This window comes from Stegodyphus dumicola, chromosome 4 (assembly GCF_044657685.1).
Source record: "Stegodyphus dumicola isolate Sdum_Otavi_A_Nest chromosome 4, ASM4465768v1".
Classification (NCBI taxonomy): Eukaryota; Metazoa; Arthropoda; class Arachnida; order Araneae; family Eresidae; genus Stegodyphus; species Stegodyphus dumicola.
The window spans coordinates 208925657-208953001 of NC_140771.1; the positions used below are offsets into that span (position 1 = coordinate 208925657).

General features: G+C 29.3%; 1 protein-coding gene across 6 annotated transcripts in view; it reads left to right on the forward strand.

Moving 5' to 3' along the window:
• Nucleotides 1–27345, forward strand: part of Xpd (general transcription and DNA repair factor IIH helicase subunit Xpd) — a 149320-nt gene that overhangs the window by 21201 nt on the left and 100774 nt on the right. For all 6 annotated transcript variants that reach the window (XM_085815933.1, XM_085815932.1, XM_085815934.1 and 3 more), the window contains exons 6-14: nucleotides 7537–7653; nucleotides 9729–9782; nucleotides 12006–12068; nucleotides 17283–17406; nucleotides 17563–17659; nucleotides 21785–21894; nucleotides 21986–22009; nucleotides 22276–22444; nucleotides 26960–27078. In XM_085815933.1, coding sequence (XP_085672059.1) covers nucleotides 7537–7653; nucleotides 9729–9782; nucleotides 12006–12068; nucleotides 17283–17406; nucleotides 17563–17659; nucleotides 21785–21894; nucleotides 21986–22009; nucleotides 22276–22444; nucleotides 26960–27078 — 877 coding nt within the window. The remainder of the gene's footprint in view (nucleotides 1–7536; nucleotides 7654–9728; nucleotides 9783–12005; nucleotides 12069–17282; nucleotides 17407–17562; nucleotides 17660–21784; nucleotides 21895–21985; nucleotides 22010–22275; nucleotides 22445–26959; nucleotides 27079–27345) is intronic.

The window sequence follows — 27345 nt, forward strand, 5'->3', positions numbered from 1 at the left end:
CCTATTTCTAACAGCAGGATAGTTTGATAACATCTGATCCAGGCAGTCCACTCCTCCCAATTTGTTGTTGTAATCTTTTACAATTATTGATTCTTTTACAGTTCTTTTCCATGTTTCAACATCAATCATCGAGTTATTATGGACTGTACTCATCAAACATATATTCTTCTTGTCTTTCCAATTTACAACCTCATTTTTTCTCTTTTTCTGCTGAGTAGACGTTGAAGCCATCTCTCAGTGCATTGTATCTTACTTAAAATGGTGCAAATATCCATAAAACGCGGGGGAAATTCAATTAGAAATAGAATGCCTGATTAGTGCAACCTTCTATGAGGTATTAGAACAAACAAAAGTAAAAACTCAAACAAGTAAACATTTAGAAAGCGTTTCAAAATGTAGAAGAACGTTTGAAGCGCGTTACTGCCGCCCTGCAGAAGTTTCCCTTGAACGCGTTACACGCGTTAAGAGGCTATCACTTCTAGGGACGCGTGCGGCTACACGGGACAATTCCGAGAAATGTTTCGTCTAGCTAGGAGGAACGTGTCCTGGCTACGAGCAACATTTAAAATCTTTTCTGAAAATGTTCCGGCTGGAGACATGTTCCTCGAACGTTCAACCAATCAGATGAAAGTTCTGCTTCTGAAGGATCACGTGCTTTCAATATGGCGATGGCTCTCACTGTGAAGTCATGGACGGTGGAAATAGAGGCCGATTTAATTATTGCTGTTTTGTTGTAATATAACTGAGTCATTTTTAAAATGTTTGTATATTCATTAAATATATAATTGTGGAAATTTCTGAGTTGACAGTATTTTATGACGTTCTTGCAGTTCGGATTTGTTTACAAATTGTTCGTCGCCAAAAGTTTGCCAAATTTGTCGTAATTCGTGCTGATCATGTATTATCACTGTTATATAATAGAATTTTATTTCTTAAATTTAAGTTGAATAATTTTTCAAAATCCGTTTGTATATGCGCGGCTTTTCTCCTAATTACTTATCTTTTAAATTGTTAATTGCATAATCAGTGACACATTTTAAACAGCATAAAAGATGCATAAAAAAAGAAAAGCATAGCTTATGTAATAATGAGAATACTCATTAAATTTGTCTATTGTTTTCATGTTATTAATGAAATACTTTTTGGATTATAAATACATTAGAAACTATACTTTTATTGTAAATGCTACATATTGAAATATTGGAAATTTATGTATTTATTATTATGCATGATGAAAAGCATTTGTACATACATTCATTAATATAAATCTTATTCATTACATTAATACTAATAAATATACATCAACAAGTTCTAAACCATCACATCTCTCTATCTGTATGTAAATATATGACTTATTAGATGTGTGGAATATTATAGAATATTAGAATATATGTATGTATGAATACAAAAATAAACATTGCCAAAAAGTTTATTTGAAGTTACTTCTAATTCATATAACGGTCATGTAATTGACAGCAATTGTAATCATGAGTTCTTTGCAAATTATTATGGATATGTAATAATCAGTTGAAAAATAATTGAGTATTTGAGTACTAAAAGAGTGTACATGTTTTGTTATTGGGTTAATTCATAATTATAACATATGTAGGATCTACATAATATAACCATGACTAATAAATAATAAGAAATGTAATAGCTGTGCATTTATAACGTTTGATTACTTAAAACAGTGCACAACTGATTATCACCTTCATGTCTGTTTACATAATGAATTGTACTTTCCAATTAAGTGCACGGGCCTACTAGTGGCCGAAGCATTGTTGAACCCTGGTAGTTCTGTCTCAGATTAGAATGCTGCAAACAGGCTGGCTACATGGGCGTTTTCTTGGTTTTCCCCATTTGTAACTGGTATACAAGCCAGTTTTAAAAAAATCTTCTACAAAGAGATCCCTCTTGTTAGGCAGATATCCCTCGAGGCTTTGCCGTAATCACATAAAACAAACTCATGATGTACACCACCTAATTTCTAGAGTTGGTATAATTAATGAATTTTAGGTATATTACCGAGTGTTCTATGGAACAGTAAACAACTTGCACATATTTGATTGCTCATGTATTCATATGCTTTATTTGATCTTCATTTTGCTGAGTAGTATCTGCTGGCTGTGAGGTTGTAAATATCAGCCATATAGATTTTTGTCATAGAAGGTCTCTCTCTCTCTCTCTTTTTTTTTTTTTTTGGTCTGTTTCTTTTAATGGACAGAACAGTAATTATGAGCCATAAAGTTAATCAAGAAAATGCTTTCACTAGGTCACAAATTTTCCAGTGAGCCATCAAATTTTCATTGGAATGCAGACAACAGAAAATACACATAAGTAATGTCTGATAAATAGACTTATCCAGCACACGTTTTAAACTATTCTTAGTGTATACAGAATTTGGCTATTACTGATGTAATTGATTGCTATAATGAGAAGTGTGTTTATCTGTTACTTGAAGTGCCAGAGTGGAGATCAAAGTGATTAACTTGATAGCAATCACCTTTCTATTATGTTCCATTACTAAAAATAAAGTTTAAAACGAAAAGAGTGTGAGCGATACAAAACAACACGAAAAGTTGAAAGGAATTGGTGAAAGTGACGTTTTCTAATATCGTATGTGATAAGGGTTTTATGAACGACGAAGAGGTTAATGATGTTTTTGCATGACATTTGTAGGTAAGAACAGAATAAAGGACTCTTTTTCCCCAAGCGAATTATAAAACAGATTTAAAATTGATTCAGAAGAGATGTTTTTCATAGTGTCTGTTTGTACATATGTGTCTATCTCACATAACTCAAAAACGAGTAGCCTCAGAACATTGAAATTTTTTATATAAGACTGCTATAACATGTAGCTGTGCACATCTGTTTTTGGTTGCAATTGGCCACACCAAAAGCATTATATATACACATATATAAATATGTGTATATATAAATATACCCATTTTGTTACTCGGCTCAGTAAGCTCAGGTTTTTGTTCTTACATGTTGATAAATTGTGCATTTTTTGCTTTAAAAATGTTTGAATAATGTTTTTTATATCTTCTGGTTAAGGTTTTTATGCCTTTAGTTAATCCGCATGCAACAGTTTTAGAATTATCAACAATTTTAAAGTTGTTTAAGTGTGGCTAAGCCTTTTTTTTTTTTTTTTTTTGTCTGTTTATTTGAATGGACGAAACAGTAATTATAAGCCATAAAGTTAGTAAAAAAAATGCTTTTACCAGGTCACAAATTTTCCAGTGAGCCATCAAATTTTCATTGGAATCCAGACAACAGAAAATACACATAAGTAATGTCTGATAAATAGACTTATCCAGCACACGTTTTAAACTATTCTTAGTGTATACAGAATTTGGCTATTACTGATGTAATTGATTGCTATAACGAGAAGTGTGTTTATCTGTTACTTGAAGTGCCAGAGTGGAGATCAAAGTGATTAACTTGATAGCAATCACCTTTCTATTATGTTCCATTACTAAAAATAAAGTTTAAAACGAAGAGAGTTTGAGCGATACAAAACAACACGAAAAAGCAAACGTCACTTAAAAGGAAACGTCACTTGAAAGGAAACGTCACTTGAAAGGAAACTTCACTTTCACCAGTCTGAGCGATAACTGATTCTTGTTTGGCATTCAGGCTGTTTATCAAGTGAAGATGGTAACCCTATTTCGCCAAAGAGCGTTTCTCAGAACTGTTCCACCAAACGTTTTGTTCCGGCAACAAATATTGTATCTGATAAGGGTTTTATGGACAACTAAGAGGTTAATGATGTTTTTGCATGACATTTGTAGGTAAGAACAGAATAAAGGACTCTTTTTCCCCAAGCAAATTATAAAACAGATTTAAAATGGATTCAGAAGAGATGTTTTTCATAGTGTCTGTTTGTACATATGTGTCTATCTCACATAACTCAAAAACGAGTAGCATCAGAACATTGAAATTATTAATATAAGACTGCTATAACATGTAGCTGTGCACATCTGTTTTTGGTTGCAATTGGCCACACCAAGAGTATTATATATACACATATATAAATATGTGTATATATAAATATACCCATTTTGTTACTCGGCTCAGTAAGCTCAGGTTTTTGTTCTTGCATATTGGTAAATTGTGCATTTTTTGCTTTAAAAATGTTTGAATAATGTTTTTCTTATCTTCTAGTTAAGGTTTGCATGCCTTTAGTTAATATGCATGCAACAGTTGTAGAATTCATAGCAGCTATATTTGTTTACATTTGAGACTTAGCAAAATAGTGAATTAAATCTTTCTGCACCTTCCAGTGTCTTATTGCCAGTTGGGACCTAAACAAAAACCTTTAGTTTTGTTGACTGAAAAATCAGCCTTCTTACCTGCTGGCTAAATTGCTTATTTTTGCATAGAAACTGTAGTGTTAATTGTAAAAATTATTTTAATTGTTTAACAGTATTTGGTGTTTTATGTTTTTCTATATCTTCTGATTTTTAATGGAGATATTTTGAGTTTTTATATACTTTTGCCTAACTGCGAAGTGAGAACTGAATTAATCGACTGAGAAATATGCCTCTAATGAAATTCGAGGAAATAAGTTTAAATGAAATGCAGGGAAAAGTACTGTTACTCGGTTCGGTGAGCTCAGATTTTTTATTCTTATATGGTGGTAAATCAAGCATTGTTTGCTTTAAAAGTGATTGAATTATGTTGTTCTTATGTTACGGTTAAGGTTTTTATGCCTTTAATTTGCATGCAATAGTTGTAGAATTGTCAACAATTTGAAAGTTGTTAAAGTGCGACTTTGCTTAATGAAGCATCCATTGTTTACATTTGAAACTTAGCAAAATAGTGAATGAAATCAGTTTCTACACCTTCAGTGTCTCTCTGCTGAGAGTGTCCAAAAGTATCTGCCTTCTTGCCCACTGGCCAAATTGCTAGTTTTTGTGTAGAAACTCTAATTTTAATTTAATTTTTTTTTTTTTTTTTTTACTGTTTAACTCTATTTGATGCTGTTTTTCTATATTTTTCAATTTTTACTGAAGGTGTTTTGAATTTTTATGTATTTTTGCCTTGCTGCGAAGTGAGAACTGAATTAATAGAATGAGAAATATATCTCTAATGAAATTCGAGGAACTAAGTTAAAATGAAATGCAGAAAAAAATGTATATAATTTAATATTCCGTTTAAGGAAGTCATATGTTGTACACGTCAGATTTTTAATTTTAATTATTTATTTTGTTAAATACTTATAATCAGTATTATTAAAAGATTTGCTGTTAACTTTCCAATGATAAATGATGTTAGAAAGAAGAAATCATGCATTTTATCTACAATCTAGAAAGAATAAGTATTGTAGGATTTTAAAAGAGGTGTGCAATAAGTTGAATAAATTTGTGAAATAAAATAATTTTTTAATCACAGTCATGAAATTTGGATAGTGTTTGAGAAATCATTTAGGTAAGATATACAATGACTCCCCAAAGTTTTCATGCACTTATGGTTTATCCATAAGTGGCTCTATCCATTAATTAAAAGTAAACTTTCTGAATGAGATTTTAATAAGATCTATGATCTATTCATAACAAAACTACATGAAATATTTTTAAAATATAGCGAAACTTTATTTTAAAGAAATTAATAATCAAAAAATGACAAACGTTTTATCTCACAAAAGTCTTCGTACACTTCAAAAAAATCTTGACATAATAGTAAATATTTTCATTTTTCATTAAATTAATATTTAGTAGGATATCCTTTAGCATCCACAACAGCTTTTAAACGTCTGTAAATAGATTTTACTAGTTTTTTTTATAATTACTGTATCAATGTTCATCCATTCTTCCATCATGACTGTTTTGAGTTCGCTTTTTGTTTTGATGTCGTGTTTCCGGTATCTAACCTTCAGTTCTTTCCAGATGTGTTCTATGGGGCTTAAATCTGGTGACTGAGGTGGTATTTTCAAAATCTGTGGACAATTATAGAGACACCACAGGCAAACACTGAGAGCAGTATGCTTAAAATCGTTATCATGATTAAAAATAAAGTTGTTTCCAATACCCAAAATTTGGGCTGATAATTTTAAATTGTCTCTTAAAATATTTAAATAAAGAGAATGATTCATTATGCCATCAATAAATACCAAATTACGTAGTCCTGATGCTGCCATGCACCCCCCAACACAAGAACACCTCCACTGCCATGCTTAACTATTCTAACTAAGTTCTTAGAATAAAGTTCCTCATTTTTTCTTCTCCATACGGTTGTTTGACCATTGGAACCAAAAATATTAATTTTGCTTTCATCAGCAAATAGGACATTATTCCAGTACCTTTCGGGTGTATTTATTATTGATTTTGCGAACGAAAGCCTAAGCTTTCTGTTTTTCTCACTAACAAAAAATTTTTACGGGCAGAATGCCCATTTAATCCAGCTTCTCTGATAACTCGTCGAACAGTTTCAGGTGAAATTGAAGTAGAAAACTTTGCATTAAATTCTACACAAACGTTTACAGCACTCAAATGTGGGTTTTTTGCAAATTTTCTAATAATAAATCTCTTATCACGTTTAGTTAACTTTCTCGGTTGACCTTTTCTTACCTTTTTTTCAATCTGATTTTCTTTTTTAAAGCGTTTTTATCACATACTGCACTGTAGAATGGGATAAATTAACTAATTTAGAGATATTTAGAATTGATTTACTACTACTATGGTGAAACATTATCAATTTTTGAATGCTGTTTGTAATTTCTTTATGACTGCGACCCATTTTTCAATAATAAATAGAATATTATGAAGTAAATAATAAAAAATTAAAGCAAAAAATTTTTTAAATGCCACCACAATGCAAAAATTAATAAAAGCGGCAAACGATAATTCTAATTTTGATTTTATCCAAAAATATTTCAGCGTACGAAGATTTTTGCGAGATAAAATGTTTGTCATTTTTGATTATTAATTTCTTAAAAATAAAGTTTCTCTATATTTTAAAAATATTTCATGTAATTTTGTTACGAATAGATTATAGATCTTATTAAAATCTCATTCAGGAAGTTTACTTTTAATTAATGGATAGAGCCCTATTTCAATGAAAATACTAACCGTACAAACATTTTTGGGAGCCACTGTATATATCAGCAGTGTATTGATTAAAATATATATCGGCACTGTATTGATTCTTGACTTGCAATGTTTTTTTCTTGATTATGATGCTTGCCTCAAATTTTTGGTCATAATCTGTTCGATTTTTCAAACAAAATGCATATTTGATTTATTTAAAATTGTATGTGTATTTCGCTGTTACTTGACATCTTAAAAAAATTAGATTTGATAAATATTTGCTTTTTAAGAATTTCATTAGTATTTCAGAAATGCATAAAATATCAAAATTCTACTTACCTTGCATTTTAGAAGAAGAATATTCAGTTATAATTTAGGATACCATTTTTTAAAATGTGCAGTTAATAAATCAAAAAATGTCAAAACTTTTTTTTTTTTTTTAAACTTTTCATTCTTGAATACTTTAATTCAAAAGGTTTGATGACGGATAATATGAAATTTTCAGGTGAGCAAAGAAAAAGATGGTAGAATCGTTGATGGAAAATGTTTTGCTCTTACTGCTTCTCATAAACGTAGCATGGCCGCTGTAGATCCAAATGTTGATATTTGTGCCTATTTCGAAGTATGTATAATATTGTGTCATAATTATTTTCTGTATTATATTTTAAAATACAGTGGACCTTTTCTGAGATGATCACTTATAGTTCCATATGATTTAGCTCTTCTGCAAAGATAGTCATTGTAAAGAAGAGGAATAGTGATGGCAGTTATTAATTTGCAAATGGTTTTATTCTATTCAAGGCTATTGATATTTTTTTAAAGAAAAATACTGAAAAAGAAGTATGGTATGTAGATTTATTAATGAAATTTAAAAATAATTGTAATAATAAGTATTGAATAAAATAGCAATAAAACGAAATTTAGAAAAATTATTGTTTAATTTCCTTAAATAATATAAGTGAAGAATATTTTTAAATGTTAAACTGGACTCAAAAATTCCTAAAATCTTATCAGTAAGGGGTAGAAATTATTAAAATTTTACCACTGTATATTTTGTATGGTGATTTCAGTAACATGTATTGCTCATTTAAATATTCATCCAATGGATTTTTTTGATTTCACTATGAATTTTCGTTTCTAAAATTTAAACTTAATAAACCACATCTGAACTACATAAAGTAATCAACAATCTTGTTATTTCCTATATTATGACCTAAATGTGTACAAAATTTAGAACATCAGTTAAGGGACTAGGTATATTTTTTCATCATCTTCCTCCATCAAAATGTTTTCTACTCAAAATGTTTCTACTCGAAAGTAGTGTCACTAGTAAGCATTTCAAGAACTTCTTTCTTTGAAGTCTTAAAGATGTATACATATGCTAAAATTATCAAGTTAGAATTAAACATGATCATTTTCTGTTTTATCAAACACAGTAATAAGTTGTCTTTGCCTCACTTGAAAACCTGATCTGTAAATCCATTTCCAGATGTACAAAACAGGAATTAAAAACATTTTTAGGAATATGTTAAGTCATATAAAGACTGCTTTATCATAACTATCAAATCCAGTCTATGTGATGAATTGCATCAAATGATAAAATTTTAGATTCACCAAAAATCAGTTACCATTTAGCCATAAAAGTAGTTTTGTTGTTATTGGAAGAACTACAAATATAACTTTTTGATACTGTATTACTCAGGAATCTCCCCCCTTTTTTACTAATATTGTTATACAAAAGTCAAGAGAGAAAATTTTTTAAGAAAGAGATTATTATTTTAATTATAATCCTTACAGAAATTAAAGTGATTATCATTTTAATAATAATCGCTTTAAGTTCTATAAGGATGTGATTACAGTAAGAACATAATAAATGTAAAGTATTCATGAATAAACTGCCGATAACTATCACATTATTTCTTTAAAAGAAATCTACATGCCAACAAGAATGCATAGTAATGTTAGCATTACAATATCTGATGAAATGTCTTATTTTCTATGTCCCTATATATTGAGCTTTGTCCATTTTTTGTTATCCATAACTACTTCCTAAGCCTCATATCAAAAGTGCTGCTGAACTGTATTGTCTGTTACAGCTGAGTTATTGTCGCCATCACATTTCAGTCTGTCTTACCTCATATGGTGATTTTCAGTATCATTAAGAGCATTAGATATATTTTCCCTGTAATTGCTTCATCACTCAGAGTCCATGCACCAAAACCTCTGAGTAAATCAGTTAGTAAGATAAACACAACCATGATGTGGATGAATCCATTTTAAAATTCGGGGGAGCTTTTAGAGTCATAAGCTTGTTTTAATGCAGGAGATGTGAAAAATGAGCAATGCTCCTGCCGGGACTTAAAAATGGACTTCTTGAATGCACGCTGAGTGTGCTACCGTTATACCACAAAGGCATGCAGAAGGAGGGAGAAAATACCTTAAGGAAGGAAAAAATTTCTTAAATATTCTAAAAAATGATTAGAAATTTGAGTAAAATATACACAACTTACCTGGATTCAAAGTGATTATCTTAGAGAATGATAATGTAATTATTATGATAACCATATTTATTTTCTCAGACAGTACTGGTCACATTCAGAAGTGATTGCCTTTGGGAGGTGATCACCATGAGAGGGTTCACTGTTCATCTTTTATAATTATTAGATTACTTTGCTAATTTATTTACTTGAATTTTAGGCCTTTGATAGGAATGGACGTGAGTTTCCTTTACCAGCTGGAGTTTATGACTTAGTAAGATTGCATGTTTGGTTTTTATTTTTTGTTAATGTTGCTGTAATTGTCAGTAAAAGGGCACATGTACAAAGTGTTAAAGCTTTTTTTATATTTTCTGTCTTATACTTATTTTAACACATGTGAAATCTAGATATTAATTTAATTGAATATTTATTTATGGAATATGATTTTCATAGAATTATATTTTCTTATTATTAAACACATCTGGATTACACTTTATTGTTAAATGGCTGTTAATTTTCTCAGTGCTCACTTTGCACTATGCTGTATTTTTGCATTTTACAACTTTCTCCTACTAAACTATATTTCATGTTTGACATTTAATGCTTGAAAGGGACCAGTAGATCATAATGTATGAAAAAGGATAGTAAACATGAAGAGAAACATTACTAATTTTATTAGCTGCCAAGTTTTAGCTAAAAAAAATTTTGTATATTAAATGAAAGAAGTTGAGTGTTATGATACACAATTATTCTTTTCTGCCTTTTGCATTAATATTTAGATGTTTAAGATTTCATATTAATATGTACGGAGAAAAAATTTTGAGTTCTTTGTAATTTTTGTATTCAGTTGTTAATTTCAGAGCTGGAACTGGATATATTAGCTCTTCAGTTTTGATATATTATTGAAGGGGAAAATCAGCATATCATGTACAAATAATGTAAGGATGCTGTATTTGATGTAGGTTTTTGTTATAAAGAACAGCTGGCCTAGTGTTGGACTAACTATTCATGTCTGGCTGATAATTATTAGAGATTTTATTAGAAATAGTCTGAATGTATATGAAGTGTGGTAGGTTAATAATAGCTGCTATATTTCTATGAGAAATAAATTCAGAAATTAAATTATCTAACAGTTCAAAGTTAATGCTTTTTTTTTTTTTTTTTGCATGGGAAGAATATTATTAGTCTTGCAAATTTACAAAATTATTCAGTAATATTTATGTATTTTAAGTCATTATATATATGCAAATATTTATTTTGTACTTTTGTAAATATTTTTATATACTTTGTATTTTGATCCTTGGGAATTTTTAAAAATATTTATTAAGTTTGAAACTCTTGTGTGCGTGTTTTTATAAAATTAAGATCTAACTGTTAAGCATCTCATCTGCTTATTAATAACTACTAGATCTAAAGATAGTTATTTCAAAATTTTCTGAAACTTTCAAAACATTTTGTGATGTATTTCAAAATATTACTGACAGTTTCTAGTATGCCTTTCCTTTTGTGAGAACTTTAACAAATTTTTTCCTTAAGAACTTTAAGAAATTTTGGTGCCATTTGGCACTTTGTGGGGTAAATTCTGTTTACTTCATTATGAATCCAAAGAAGAGCCCATATGTTTACTCTAAAACTTTTATAGCCTAACATTGCTATTTGCATATATGTTTTTGAGTGCTTTGTTTTCTGAACTTTTGCTTGTGTGCTTTGAATGTAATACTACAGACTTTTTCCACTGTTTTTTGAATATGGGAAGGTATATTTTACTTCAGTATTGCTGCGGATATTACTAGAAAGTTCTCCATAAAACTTTGGCCATTCTTCAGTTCAGATTTTTTTTAATGTGGCATTTTAAATCTTCAATAAAAATCAAATTTTTCTTACCATTGGATATTGGGTATTCAGGAGATAAGCACAGATTTTTTGAAACTACAATATTATATTTTTATAATGCTGAATGGAAAAGTCTATTTATGTATGAAGAAAATTTTAATACAGTGTAGTATATATTTCATCAGTGTAGTGGCTTAAAGTATCACTTCCTATTTGATTTGCTTTTCATATTGCTAGGCTGAAACATTTGACAAGGTACATGCTGATTAATGCAAAAACTAAACTCATCACATTTTGGCTGGTAAATGTTCCTGATGTTAGGTCTTACTGGAAGAGCTGGAACTGGATATATTAGCTTGTTTGTAGTATTAGCATTTTGAATATTGTTTAGAAACATAATTACTATTAGTTTTTTCAATAAAAATGGTTACCTTTTGATGATTTTATGAAAATTAAGTGATAGTTGATGATACTGATTTGGTAAAAAATTATCATTAGAAATTTTTACATTATGCAGATATTAAAATATAATGTATGCAAATTTGAGCATAAAAATTTAATAATAAAATTTAAAAAAATTAATGAGCTTGTGAGAATATTAAAAAAACTTAGTTAATAATTTTTCTTAAAATTATTATATATTTGCATATTATTTTATTAATAGGATGATTTAAAAGAATATGGAAAAAAACATGGTTGGTGTCCATATTTTCTTGCTCGTCATGCTGTAAGTTATTTTTCTTGTGGACAGTTATTTTTTAATTGATTAAGCTTGTTTTTCATTTTGTATTAACTTAAAATATGTGTTTGAATTTTGTCAGCATTTGTACTCAGAGTGCATTGAATCTTTTGTTTGAAAGTAATGTCAAATAAAAGCCTAATTTTGTCAGTCATTAAAGCATTAAAGTTGGCTTGAATTTGTCATAATAGCTCTGTCTTAAAATTACCCAAGTAAAAGCTATAGATATTACTATTTTTTATGAAATTCTAAAATATTATTTTCAAATTAAATATTCATATAAGTCTTTTATTTATATCTTAATTTCATTATGTCAGTTTATGGTATTATTTTCATTCTGCACTGAAATAGGTTATTGCTTTTTGAATCTGTTAAGTTGTAAAATTAATGTGAAGAATAATGTAAATAGTAAACTATAGTGCAGCGTAACTGTATGAAATCCATAGTCTTGTAGCTCAGGTATGTATAATAAGATGAGCATGTGGAGAAATGAGAAGGTCAATAAAGTTATATGAAGTATTTCTTGGTTTGATACTCTTATATTTTGTGTTAGAATTGTTATACTGGTGGTGGCTTTTTTCCTATTAGTGAAGCAACACTGGAAAGTTCTCTTGAACACTGCATTTGCTGTTACCAAAATTATCAATCTCTCTTTTATTTCAATCACAAAAATAATTCACTTGAGCAAATGACAAAACAGTAAACAACATGTTTAAAACTTTAGAACTTCCATGGAAATTTTTCACGGAAAATTTAGCATTTATTATAGTGTGTATTCCATCTGCTTTTTTTGTGTAGTGAAAATGTTAAACAGACCAGTCACCTTGTTGCATTATCTTTTATCTCTTAACACACTGAGTGCCATGATGTATATATGCTATAATAACAGAAAAGGAAAAGAACAAACACTGTTGATGCGTACTTAGATCCATATTGAAATTTTGCATGAAAATACTTATCAATATTATGAAATTTATCATATGTAATAGCTACAAAGTCACTAAATGTGACTATGTCTGCTGTTGAAAAGTATGTAGTAAATTTGTCCTTTACTGTGTCATAATCTTCATCTGTACAGTCCCTAATGAAATATGTGAGTGCTTCTCCTCTCAGGTACTCGGAGAATATTAATGGTTTGTCCTTATCTTCAATATTTTTTTAATCACATTTCTTTTCAAATAATAACAGATATTTATCAATTGGAATATCATTATTAGAACCATCAAAGATGATTTCAATTTTTTCTGTAGATTTCGTATGGGATCTTGTCTCTGTGATAAATTTTTAATTTTTCCCCCGATGAATTTGCACCAATACTGAATCACAATACACTTTTCTGAAAAATTTTCATGGGCACACCCATCACTAGACGAAAACGTGACGTCACACTCGATGACACTTTTTAAACACTATACACACCATGAAGATTTAACGGTAGCATGGCACACTTGAAGACACCTCATTACATAACAGACGAAAAGCGAAGCACAACAAAATTCTGTCTGCAGATGATTGACACACTATGTGAATGAATGACCTTGAAATATGTGAATTAAAATTATAATTTAAACTAATGGTAAAACATTAATTCTTCCCTTCTGTTTTAAAAATCGTAATAACGTCTCTGGATTGCATCATTTCTAGATCATTCTATGGCCTGCGCAGCTCTGATGACGTAATATTTGGGAACTTGAACTACCATCGTAAACCAAAACTTTTCTCTTCGTCTGCTTCCATCTTGCATAACTATTCACTTTAACTTCGCTCTTTGCTCTGCTAGGATGTAATTTCGCTAGCCTGCTTTCTATCTCAAAAATATCAAAAGTGTAAATTTTCTTGAACAGGCATGACTAGAGTGCCAAGTGATTGTGGCCACAAAAGTCAACTGGAAAATAAAAATGGAATTAAAAGTGTCGACTGCCAAGTTCTTTAGATATTACCGAGTCAACATATCAGCATACTATGCAATCAGAATTCTTCCTCTTCAATATGGATCGACGATCTATCTTAGCTGATTACGCATCATCAACTGTGTTCCGTTTTTTCCTTACTTTTATTATGTCATATATATATGTAAGATACAACAAAATATGATAGCTGTTTTTTAAAAAAATAATTGGTGACCTCAAAATTAACATTCTAAATTTGGTGATCTCCTCCTGGGTTCATCTTTTCTCCTGGTTCCAGATTTACATGTTACATAACATTTTAATATGGATACATTTTAATATGGATACATGTTACATAACATTTTAATATGGATACCTCTTGTCCAATCAAATGAATTGTAAACCAAAACTCGGAACTGCAGCTTTTCCTACTCCCAACCTTCTTCCTCTGAAGTACTATGACACTCTTCCCTTTTCTGCATAAGCTGTCCTGCTGGCAAGATGCTTTACATCCATGCTGCTCCCGCTTACTTGCTTAAGATGAGGTCATACTTCAAAATGGAATTTATTGTATTCAAATATAATTAGGAAACATCTTTTCTGCAAAAGGCGGTTTGATATATGTAAAAAAAATAAAGATTGTGATTCTTCAAGATCCGTTGTGCTAAATGCATCGTCATGCTTTTCCACTCAGTCACCTTTAAGCCAGTATCAATATCAGCCACCTTCTCAGCCATCTATGCAGCATCGTAAGCCACTTTATCAGCCATCTACACAGTATCATAAGCTGTTAAAGTTCCAGAGCCTTCATCTATGCATTTTAAAATTATTACATATATGTCTGTTGTTTTTTCCCATTTTTTAATTAACATATAAATCAGTCTGATGATTTTTTATGGATGAAAATATGAAAGTTGCTTAGCATATGAAGTCGGTGGTTTTTGTGTCTTCTTTTTTAGAATGATTCCCAAACTATCGATGTATATAGTAAGTTTGGTAAATAATATTAACATAGGAAAAGAAAGCATACATTAGCAATTTAAAATACAAATTTGAATTATTAAATAAGGATTATGTCATACATTAAAAAAATAAAACACATTCTTTTTCTTTTTTTTTCTTTTGTTCGTTATTCATCTCCTAAAGTACACAGCAATCTGTTTTCACTAAAAAAGGGGGGGGGGGAAGAAAGGAAAGAAAAGAAAAGGAAAAAAAAAAAGAAAAAAAGAAAAAAAAAAAGAAAAGAAAAGAAGAAGAATTGCGGAGACTTGGCTTTGTGCAATCTTTGGCAGCAGAGGCAATCTAGAAAGCACATTTCCTCATTGTTCCATTTAGAAAATTCTGTATTACTGCCAAAATTTTTCTGTAATTTCTTCCATTGCTGGCAAATTCTGCAAGCTCGTATTTTAAAACTAAGTTTAAGGCAAAAAATATCACGATTTGTGTATAAAAAACATTGGAACTTGGACTACAACAAAATTGAATGCATACAAAAATGGCAGCATTGCTTGACTGAAATGATTATTATAAGCATGGTTGCCAGAGTTTTGCTCGTTCTGAAAATTTGGCTACTTCTACTAAGATGGTTGCGATAGTACGTAAATACCCAGAAATCATATGTAATTGTTATTATAAAACTATATTTGGTGATGAATTTAACAATTATAAACTGTGAATGTAGTTGAAGTATATTAAAAATCAACAGACAAAGTTTGTGAAATAGCAGTTTTTTCTTTCAGTTTTGCTCATTCTGAAGCATTTGCAAATGATAATATTATTTAGTTATAAATCTTAATATTTGTGTTTTATTATTCTTATGTGCATCCACAATCAATCATCTACGATTAAAGTGTCTTCACCTGTCCATTATCATTATTGATTTTGGAAAATTTTATTACTATTATATAACTGTATCTGCAAAATTAAAAAAAATTACAGTGTTCTGTACTTTTCAAGATTTTTTTATTGAAGTATTATTTATGCTTTTCAAGAATTTAAATTAAAGCTTTTTGCAAAAATCAACTGATTTAACTGAAAATTGTATTTTATGTTTTTAAAGTAAAAAGGGATTTTAAATTACTCGTACTATTGAAAGGAGAAGGATGTATTTTTGGTTTAGAAATGTGGGTGATCTGTAAATCTCTTAAATTAAATTAATTAATTAAAATCTTTAAAGTTTGTAATAGTAAAGTAAATGTCTTTGTGGTAAGTAATGGTCCTGCAGGTAAATGTGCTAAACATGCCAAATAATCAAGTCTAATATGAATGTCAGTTTAGTAACTGATCAGTAATATATAGATAACCAATTATGAAGTACTATTTTTTTTTTCAAAATATCTGATGTGTATTTTTTTAATATATGTATATTCTCAGTGACAATTCAGAAATCTGCCTCCGAATAAAGCTTTAATACATTTTGCTAAGTTGATAAATATGTATGAAGATCTTATGAGAAGTTATACTGCTCGCAAGTCTTCAAACTTTCATTTTAAATGTTATTTTACTTTAACAATGGAAAATATTTTTGGGTGCAATTATTAGCATAAATGTGTTTGCTCTGTGATGAGATAGTAATGCAATATTACCAAATGGAATATCAAATACAGTGAACTAGAGGTGGGAAGGAAAAAGTGTGCACCACGAGTTTCAAAAAGGAAGATTTTTGTTAGAAGTGCATTAGAAACTGAAAGATCTGCAGAACAACATGGTGGATATCCCTATCAGCATTTTGTATAAAGTGATGAGATAAATATGTGGCATGTGCATTTGTGTTTTGAAGAATGAGGTGATCATTTCCAGCATCATCTGCTAAAGCGTACTTTTTGTTCACTGTTCTTGCAATTTAGTAATCATGCATGTTGATATTGTATACTTGTATTGTATTCTTGATATTGTATACTGTATACTTAAAACAAAATAAATTAGTAATAAAATAAAAATGTTATTATTAGGTTATTATGTTAATTTAATAATTAATGTTATTATTAGGTTATGTCTTATTAGGTTAAAGTTTGTAGATTTAATAATATATTTTACTGCTTTAACTCCACAAATACCAAGCTTCAGTAGAAATTTTTCATGAGTTCTTTAATTTCTGCACAGCACTAGTATAAGTATAGATTAGTATATTTTTATTTTTTATAAAAATCATGACTGTTATATCATATTTCGATTAGTGGGAGTTATTTTCATGAAGTTTTATACAACATGATTATTATTTATAATCTAATTATGTACTTGAAGATGTCTATAAAATACTGCATAAATTGTATACTGTCATTCTATATTAGGTCTGAAATCTTTTTTCATATAGATAACGCAAGCCACTATTGTTGTGTACAGTTATCACTATTTATTAGATCCCAAAATTGCTGATCTTGTATCCAAAGAAATTTCCAAACAATCAGTAGTTGTCTTTGATGAAGCCCATAATATTGGTTAAGTATAGAAAGCCCAGTTTCTTATTATTTACAAAACTAAGCTTTCACAACTTTTTTTTTATACTTCTTCAAACATACAACATGTATTGCAAATGCCGTAATAAAGTGGTAAATTTAAAGTTTTTTAAAATTTTGTTTTGTTTTTTTGAACAGATAGTGTTTGTATTGACTCTATGAGTGTTGATATCACACGAAGGACTATTGAAAGAAGTCAGAATGGAATTCAAATACTTGAAAAAACTGTCAATAGGTGAAATACTTTTTTTTTAGATTAATATTTGGATAGTTTCTATTATTATAATTATGCTAATTTTTGTATATGTAATCAAAATGATTATCCCATTTTCAGGTGAGTATAAACTGGGATCTATGAAAAATGTATTAATTTGATATGCATCAAATGAAAAAAGAAATACCCAGTTTTTAAATTGTCACAAAAATGTTGATGTAGAATACTATTCATTAAGTAGCAGTGTGATCTCACTTGCACTTAACATGATTAGATAGGAAAGTTAAGTTTCTGGCTTTTCATTTTTTATTCCATGTGACTTTTTTCTTTTAGTTAATATTCAGTGGTGTTTTTATGCCATGTTTGCATACAAACCTACATAATCTTAAAAATCATACTGTTTCTTTTGTAAACACAGTAACGAAAGTTGTGCTAGAATAATGTATGAAAAAAATTGTTATTTCTACATTGTTTGTGTAACTTAAAAGAAATAATAAAGAACACAACTATGATAGCTTTGACAATATCCCTTATTTTATATAACTGTATGCAATACTTTTGATAAGTACAGCAATTTCAAACTTCTGAGAATTTTGTGCTGTCTTCAGTTAACCTGTTTGAACTAAAATGAATATCATTTTTTTATTACTGATGATATTATCACCAAAGATTGAACTTGAATGGTCAGATCAACTTAGATTCACCATTTTTTCTAAACACTATCCTAAAATAAAAAGGCAACTTCATATTTTTGTAAGTACTAATTCAGTATTACATTACTTTAATTTTTATTTAATGAAAAAAATTAAAACCAAGTACATTAGACTCCTCTTTATTACACGGTACATATATTCCGTGTTATATGAATCCATATTGTGCAAGTCGCTGATATTATACAAATACATGAGCAGTTCACAGCCCAAAGTGATTATCTTACTTGTTATATTTAAATAAATTTCTTTAATAATCAGGTTTAAGACACTGTATGACAATAATTTTTATGGCTGTTGAATAGTAAATGTTTTTCCCTCAAGAAATGTTTAAACAATTATCAATATATATTTTCTACTTTTTCTTTTCTTTTACGGACTTGACAAGTGAGGGGCCCATACACAGTGTACTTATGCATAAATATACACTTATACAGGTACTACTTAAAAAAGATGTAAAACAAATATTTAATATGTAAGAGTTAAAAATTTTTCATTTCTCTTCAAAACAAACACATATTGAAATTAAAAATGTTTTTTTCATTTTGTGTTATGTAAAAGAAGCAGTTACAATTTTTTTTGGACATTTATCCAGTGTCAAAGCTATTCATAATTAGGTTCAAAGACAGTCTTTTATAAACGTTGGTTGTTCTGTTTCATAACTTGAAAATTCACTTGTTTCATCCCTGTTATTTCCAGGGTATCTTCTTGTGCTTTCAACAGTTTATTATTGTTACTTTCTAAATCTTCTTTTATTTCAAAATACGGAGGAGCACTTTGTTGACACATTACCCTTAAAATGTTCTAGATTTTTTGCAATTCTAATCCTTTATTTAAGATTTCTAAAGTAAGTGTTGTTCTGATTCACAGAAAATTTGTAATGAGTTTTCTTCACTGCTTGATTTGAACGATTCTTATAGCTGCATAAGTTTTTATTCATCTAAGTGTTGGTTACTGTTATTAATTAATTCAATAACATCTTGCTCGTTCATGTCAATAAATCCCTCTCTACCTAAAGTCTGAGTAATATTTATTATGCGATTTACTTCTGTTGTCGTGCACGTTAAACTGCTTCTTTTAGTTACAACTACAGGCTGTAATTTTTCCCAACAGGCATTCAGAGCCGAAGATTTTAGTTCCTTTAGTTTAGTTTAGCCAGGATAAAATAATTTCAATGCTACTTAAAATTGGGAAAAAAAAAAAAAAAAAAAAAAAAAAAAAACATTCCACAAGTCTGTTACTGTAATAGTAGTATTTGGATTACAATCAATATTTTCTAAAATGGTTCAGATGTGTATGGTATGTACAGTGATTTAATCATTCTATGGTTTTATGGTTGTAGGATTGATGTCATACTGGGTGGTGAAAATATTAATTTAATAGCCAGATGATTTAAATCTTCTGGGTGTGCTGGCATGCTATTGATCAATAACAAAGCCTTGAAACTAATATTTTTTCTTTTTGAATAATCTTCCACTTTTGGCACAAAACAATTGTAAAACTAATCATGAAATAAGGCACTTGTTGCCAATGCCTTTTTATTTGCTCACCAGCAAACAGAAAACACTGACTTGCAACCCCTTTCATTGCTTTTGGGTTTAATGAATGGTTAATAAACATGGTCTTTGTAATGCTCTCCCCAGATACATTTGAACGTAAAAGTACAGTGATCCTATCCTTGGAAACCTTAAATCCCAAAGCAGACTTTTAATTTTTTTAGATGTAAGTGCGTTCAGGTATTTGCTTCCAATATAATGTGGTTTTATCAGTGTTATATACCTGATCTGCAGTGTAATTTTCATCTTCTACAATTTTGCGAAAATTTCCTCAGAATCCCTGAGCTGCTTCTATGTTGGTTGATGTGCTTTCTTTCATAATTTTGACATTGCACTAGGAAAATCAATTCCTAAATCTGTTAAACCAACCTTTACTGGCTTCATTCAAATTCACATCAATATGATTCATTAAAAGAAACAGATTCAAGCTCTTTTACATGATGGTAAATCTTTGTTGTCTTTTGCTTTATCACATTACTACTCAAAGAAAAGTTTCTTGAATCTTCTATCCATAATATCAAACACATTTCTATTTTAGGCATTAAAGTGTCTTTTTTACGAGCATTTTTATTCAAACTTAATAAAGATCCAAAGGAAAGTCTAGCTGTTATTTTGTTTTCATTTCTTTTTATTGTTCAAATTGTTGCTTCATGTAATTTTAAGTCTTTTAAATGACTATTACTTTCTTACCAGATTTTAACCTATCCAACATTTTAATTTTTTTTCCTAGGGATATACATTTTCTGCTCTTAGAATCTTCTTCATGGCAGGGATTGTCATATTAAAAAGGGTCTTTACTTTTCTGTATGTCACTTCAGAAAATCTTTGCTCCTCTCTCTTTAGTTAATTTCTTGTGTTCTCTTTTTTTTCATATTATATCTAAAAATAAAATTTTCACTCTTATCTTCACGAGCCGATCTCTAAGGTAACATGTTTCTCGAGATAACTCTGAATTGCCATTTTAATAACCAGCCAAAAGTTATATTATTATGTGAGCTAAAACAATAAAATTACATCTGTCTCATTCTTTTACCATGTTGTATAACTACATTTTTCTGCCATATTATGCGAATCCATCTTATGTGAATATGTGTTATAGTAGAGTCTGCTGTAAATATAAATATGAATCTTTTAAAATTATTTTTACTACCACCACATTTAATTTTTTATATTATTTGTAATATTATCAATAAATTTCTCGAGTAATTTTGAAAAATATGGAATAATATTTCTTCCTGAGAAATATTAAGAAAAATAGAGTGGGAGAAACATTAGCTGTGCAGAAATATTATGTAAGATTGTTCTAAGGTTTTAAAGCTGACTGCATTTGAAAAAGAAAGGGAAAAAAAAGTGCTACACAGTATAAAGAATAAGAAATTTTTGAGGATCTAATATGTTAATTTTTCTTATGTGATTCACATGATGATGGATGATAAAAAAGCAGAAGTCTTTTATTTTTCTTCTGAAGAGATTTAGTTTTTTCAAAATGTGTGATTTTTCCCTTGTGAAATTTTTTATTTTTCTTCTGAAGAGATTTAGTTTTTTCAAAATGTGTGATTTTTCCCTTGTGAAATTTTGAACCATTATTTCATGCTAAATATTTCTTTGCTTAGTTATATTAAAATAAATAGTGAGTAACATAGCTTTGTTATTTGTATATTTTACATGTATTCACAACATTTTACATATTTATTTATATTATTTTATATTGTTATTGTAGATTATGTATGTTACTTGCAATTGCAAAGAAAACATTTTCATGGAGTTGGCTTAGCTAGAATATTAAAAAATTATGAAAACTTGTTGAATATTTCGTTGTAATCAATGTAATTAATTCATTTATCTTATGAATAAATTTATACTAATTACTTATAATGTAGGATAAAAGAAACAGATGCCAAAAAGCTGAAAGAAGAATATCAACGAATGGTTGAAGGATTAAGAGATGCTGGCATAGCTAGAGAAACTGATATTGTGCTGTCAAATCCTGGTAATTACAAAATTAGAAAATTTTATTTCTGTATTCTAATTTCTTAAAATAAATGAAGATGTAATTAATTTTACATTTTATCTGTTTTCAGTTCTTCCAGATGAAATATTGAATGGTAAGCATATGAAGTTTCTGTACAACTGATTATCAGAAATCTAGAACAAACTTCATTATCTTATAATGTTGCTTTATGGTATATTACTAAATTTTACTTTGTTTTTATGTTAAATTTATTGATTATTAAAAACTCTTTTTTTTTTTTTAAATTTTCTGACTCTATTCCTTTTTTTTTTTTTTTTTTTTTTTGTAGAAGTAATCAAATATAAGAAGTTTATTGAAAGTTATTTAGTACTGATATATGCATACATTTTTGATATATAGAAGCTGTTCCTGGTAATATAAGAAGTGCAGAGCATTTCATAGCATTTTTAAAAAGATTTCTGGAATATGTTAAAATGAGGCTTAGGATTCAACATGTTGTTCAAGAAAGCCCAGCAGCATTCCTGAAAGATATTCTACAAAAAGTTCTAATTGAAAGGAAGCCTCTGAGGTAATATTTATGTGTAATTGTGTAACTTCATTTAAAAAAAGAAGGTACTTACGTATTACCCTATCACCATGAAACTTGGTTACCATTGAACCATCAAAGTTATAGAGATCTTGCTTATCATATCTTTGGAATCTGAAAAGAACTAATGCATCTTTATTTGATAAGCAATCTGTATTAAACCTACTGCATTTTTATTCTTTTTAAAAAAGTTTTTAACGATTTCTACTATTTTCCTAGGCCTTCTGATTTTATGAGAAACTCTGTTTGGAACCTTATGAGTACCAACTTCCTGCAGATAAATGTTTCATTCTAGTATTGTTCTCTCAGCAATATTCAGCTCACCATATTGTGTCTGTTAATATGCACTTTTTTTTTTTTTTCTGGTGGGAGGACGCATAACTTTTAAACTAAATTCTATTGGAGTGGTTCGAGGAGCATAAGGATGAATTCTAATTAATGTCCTGGCCACCAAACTTGCTGGATTTTAATCCAATAGAGCACATTTGGAATGTCATGGAGCAGCAGCTCAGTGCTCAAACACTATCATGTCAGAATATCTCAACTTTGCATGACATTTGGTATAACCTGTCTCCAGTCATATACTTGTCAAAACTTGTGGCACATATGCCAAGGCAAGTGGCTTGCAAGCCAAAGATCATGCGATGTGTTATTAAGTAGCTATTTATAATGTTTTGACTCTTCACTGTATATACTCGTATGTATTATGAATGATGTTGTTCTGAAGTAGAGATATCATGAAAGTACAAAACTTATAGGAACTAGCAGATATAGAAACTTAAGAAACTAGCAGATCACGGGATGAAATAGTCAAATAAAATCATGATATAACTTTAGTATCTGTTTCACTTGAAAAGATACCAATATGCAATTTCCTGCAAGTTGACTTTATGGTCACATTGTGTTCAAACTCTTTAATCACACTTGTCCATGTCTAGCATTATTTGGTATAGTTTAGACAAGATTGTCTTCAGATCTTTGATCAGTAGGAGATAATCTCATGAAACCATCAATCATTTTTCAGGCAATTCCAACAGATGATGAACCAGAGATATAATTAACAAAATACTTGGTCTTGAGTAATTTTATACAGCTGCAGCAAACATCTAAGCACAAAGAAATCATGTTATGAATTTAAGACTTCAACTGAAAAATAATTTGTATTTTTAAGTACAATAATTTTTCTTTGAATTAATATTTTATGTGGAAATAGTAAATCAATGCATCACTTTCACTCATGGTTTTTAAATTATTAGCAATTGACAAAATTTAAAACTTATTGCCTTTCATCAAATCACCGAATAAAGTAATATTGTAGTATGTCATAATTTTCTATTTTTCTTAATTAGTATTTCATACATATTGTGTTTTTACATTTTGAATTACAATTGGATCTTTACTTTGTGTTTATATACGTACTATTTTGCAAAGGAACTGAAGTATCACTTTAACTCATCGGCTATAGCTTGAAAAATTTACTTTTTAATTTTATTTCAAATTTTGCAGCTCAGTGTGCAAAATTCTTGACCTCACAGGTCCTTTTAAGTTTAGTTAGTTTGCCTTTCCTACATTATATATATATATATATATGTGTGTGTGTATATACAGGGTGATCATAAAGAAATTTTGCCAACAGCTGCACTTTTAGCATCCGATTGAGATGAGATTGCAAATATAGATAGTTATTTAGAGGTATGTGCTCAAAATCCTGCGAATGGCAACAGAGGGGCACTCATGGCTACAGTTCTAGTTACAGAAACTCGAAAATATCGGATAGCAAAGCCAGTGTTTTCCTGTTGTAAAACATTCAGTGCATGCAAAAAATCCAAAATAGCATTGAAACATTAAAATATGTAAATAATTACTAATATGTCCAAAAATGGACAAGTTATGCATATACAAACTTGTGAAAATAAATGTTGCTCTTATTTTAAAAAAAATAAATAAATAAATAAATAAATTTTAAGGAAAAAAAATGGAAGAAAACTTTTGCAATAATAATAATAATAATAAAATAAAAAAAATAGTAGAAAGCAAAAATTAAAAGCAAAATTAATTTTTTCAAAAATGTGTAAATAGGACATGAAAAATTAATAAATTAAATTTATTAAGAATGAGAAGAACAAATAAAATAAAAAATGTTTGTAAAATAAAAAGGAGAAATTTGAAATGTGGGAAAATCTTGTATTTAAAACAGCAAAGAATAAATTTAAAGTCATGATTTACTAAACCAGAATAAAAATATGCCCACTTCAAGAAAAAAAAAAAGACGCTGATTGGTTGAAACAAGAGGAGTATTGTTAGCATGAATCTGATTGGTCCCTCAGGGACTGTATTTATTCACCTTCGCAGAAGGACAAAGATGTAAAGTGGTTTCGGCACATCAGAACAAGCTCGTGTATGCGCAATCCTCCAGCCTAGTGACATTGAATAGCGTCTCCGTTCTGCTAGGCTTATGCTTCACGCACGCACAATACACATTTTTTTCAGTATGGCCACCTTCCTCGATTGGCCATGCCATCTTGTTTACCAAGAAATAGAAAATTAATAAAAACTTGCAGTTCAACGGAGCATCTATCCCCTGGGCTAAGAAGGTCCCTTATCTCTGAGTGATCCTCAGTAATTCTCTCACATAGACCCCTCACATAGCATCTCTCTTACAGAACTTTCGGGCTTGTGAAATAACACTATTCCCCTTAATTGCTCGAATCAGTGTTTTATCTATGGACAACAAGTTACTCATTTACAGATCCAATTCTTGCAAATCGGATAGAAAGAGGCTCCAAATAGCCCAAAATTGTATGTTACATCAAATTTCAAACTCACCCTGGTACATTTGTAATAACTGTATCCATTCTGAGCTCAAAATGGACCAGCTTAAAATTATATATTGTAAATTAGCAAGGAATTTTTTTGAAAACCAAAGAAATAGTCAAAACCCTGCCATTAAAATATGTAATTATGACATTAATGATCCTGATAACTGCAAACGCCCTATGGCCATACTTAATGTAAATATTGATTGATGTTTTCTTACTGTTACCTGCATTATTACTCAGCACTTGTATTATATATTGTATCCATGCTTATTTTATTATATTATATATATATCTCCTCTTATATATGTGCATATTTTGTATCTTGTTATGCCTTTTGACAGGACCAATATCAATTCATATTTCAAATTGCTCAAACTTATCCATTATTTACCTGCCTTGTAATTCTTTTCCCTTTTTAAAATTTTCACCAAAGGAATTATACCTATTTCTTGTTTATTTTTCCATTTGTTGTATGTCTATATGTTCCATATGTTGTATGTATGTATATTCCACCTCACCAAAACTGTTTTCCCATAGCTCAGTAAAAGAAAGGCATCAATCAAAATGTTGTAAATTCTTGTAGAGTTGTATTGATATTAATAGTTCCATTATTTTCTATTATAAAACTTATTTTTTCAGGTGTGACATTTTTACCATGTTCTGTGTGTTCATGTGCACGAAGCAGGTTTTGTTTTGAAAAAACATCCTCACAATCATCACATGCAAATTTGTGAGGAGGTTAATGTAGGAGCTAATTCCTCTTTCAAAGGATGGCACTTAATAATATGCACCCGTAGATTTTGTCGGAATGAATAGGACTTCAAACATTACAAACATAAAAAATTTTCTTCCATAATAATCCTATTAAATATAAGACACAAGTAAACTGGTAAGTCAGGGTTAACTTCGTAGGATGACAATATTTAGTGGAACAACGTGTCTTTCATCGGCAATCTTATGATACATCATGAATAGTGTATAGCAGAAGCCAGCCTATTATGCTAGCGAAGCATATCACTGCACATGCGTGAAGCTTAAGCCCTGCAGAACGGAGATCATGCTATGACATTGGTTTCCACTGGATAAAGAGGACAAAGTCAAAGAACAGAACCATGGCCTTAGGGTAAAGTGTGTGTCTCATATGTAATTTGTCACATCACATTTTAAGTGTGTGTCTCATCATAATTTTGCCTTATAAAATTTATTCATTAAGCAGTATTACATTAAATAATAGAATTAATTAAAAAGATTAAATAATTAAAATACTGGCATACTAAATATTAAAATAGGGGTCACATATTAAATTATTAAAAGTAATTAAAAAAGAGAAATAATTAAAAAGTAACGGTAGATTTAATTAGAAATAATGTTAAATTAAATACTTAAAAATACTGAATTAAAACTGATGTCATTTCAAAACTCATGGTTCAAGACATTGTTGCCACAAAAACAAAAAAACTTTAAAAAATATTATCTCATTGCCTCAAAATAAAACTATCCTGCATGACATCATTCCAACTCATTATGTCGCTTCTGGCCAAATCCAAGATAGCGGCGACCACGTCCTTTTTCTGTGATGTCACTACCATCGCCCATTTAACTCTCGTTACTACTGTTGCATTAATTTTTTATAGCTTTAATAATTCTATTTTTATTAACTTATATTTTTAATGTCTAGGTTTTGTGCTGAAAGATTGCGATCTTTAGTCCGAACACTTGAAATTACTGAACTTAATGACATGTCATCATTAACAGCTTTGTGTAATTTTGCTACACTTGTGAGTACATACATGAAAGGTAAGTGACATTCTGTTTAAACTTTTTTCACTTATTTTGTTACTTAATAGTTAAAAATTATAGGGTAAATCTTGATGTTTTATTCATCATATTTTTGTTGAAATGTAATACACCTATAAGATCAAATGTATTTAACCCTTTCCGGCACGCTACATTTTAAAGTTGGAATTTTGAAAAAAAAAAAAAAAAAAAAGGTAGGCAGTTTAATCAGGCCTAGAGGAGTACACAGATAAAATTTTGTGAAGATAGCACTTATTGTTTTAATTC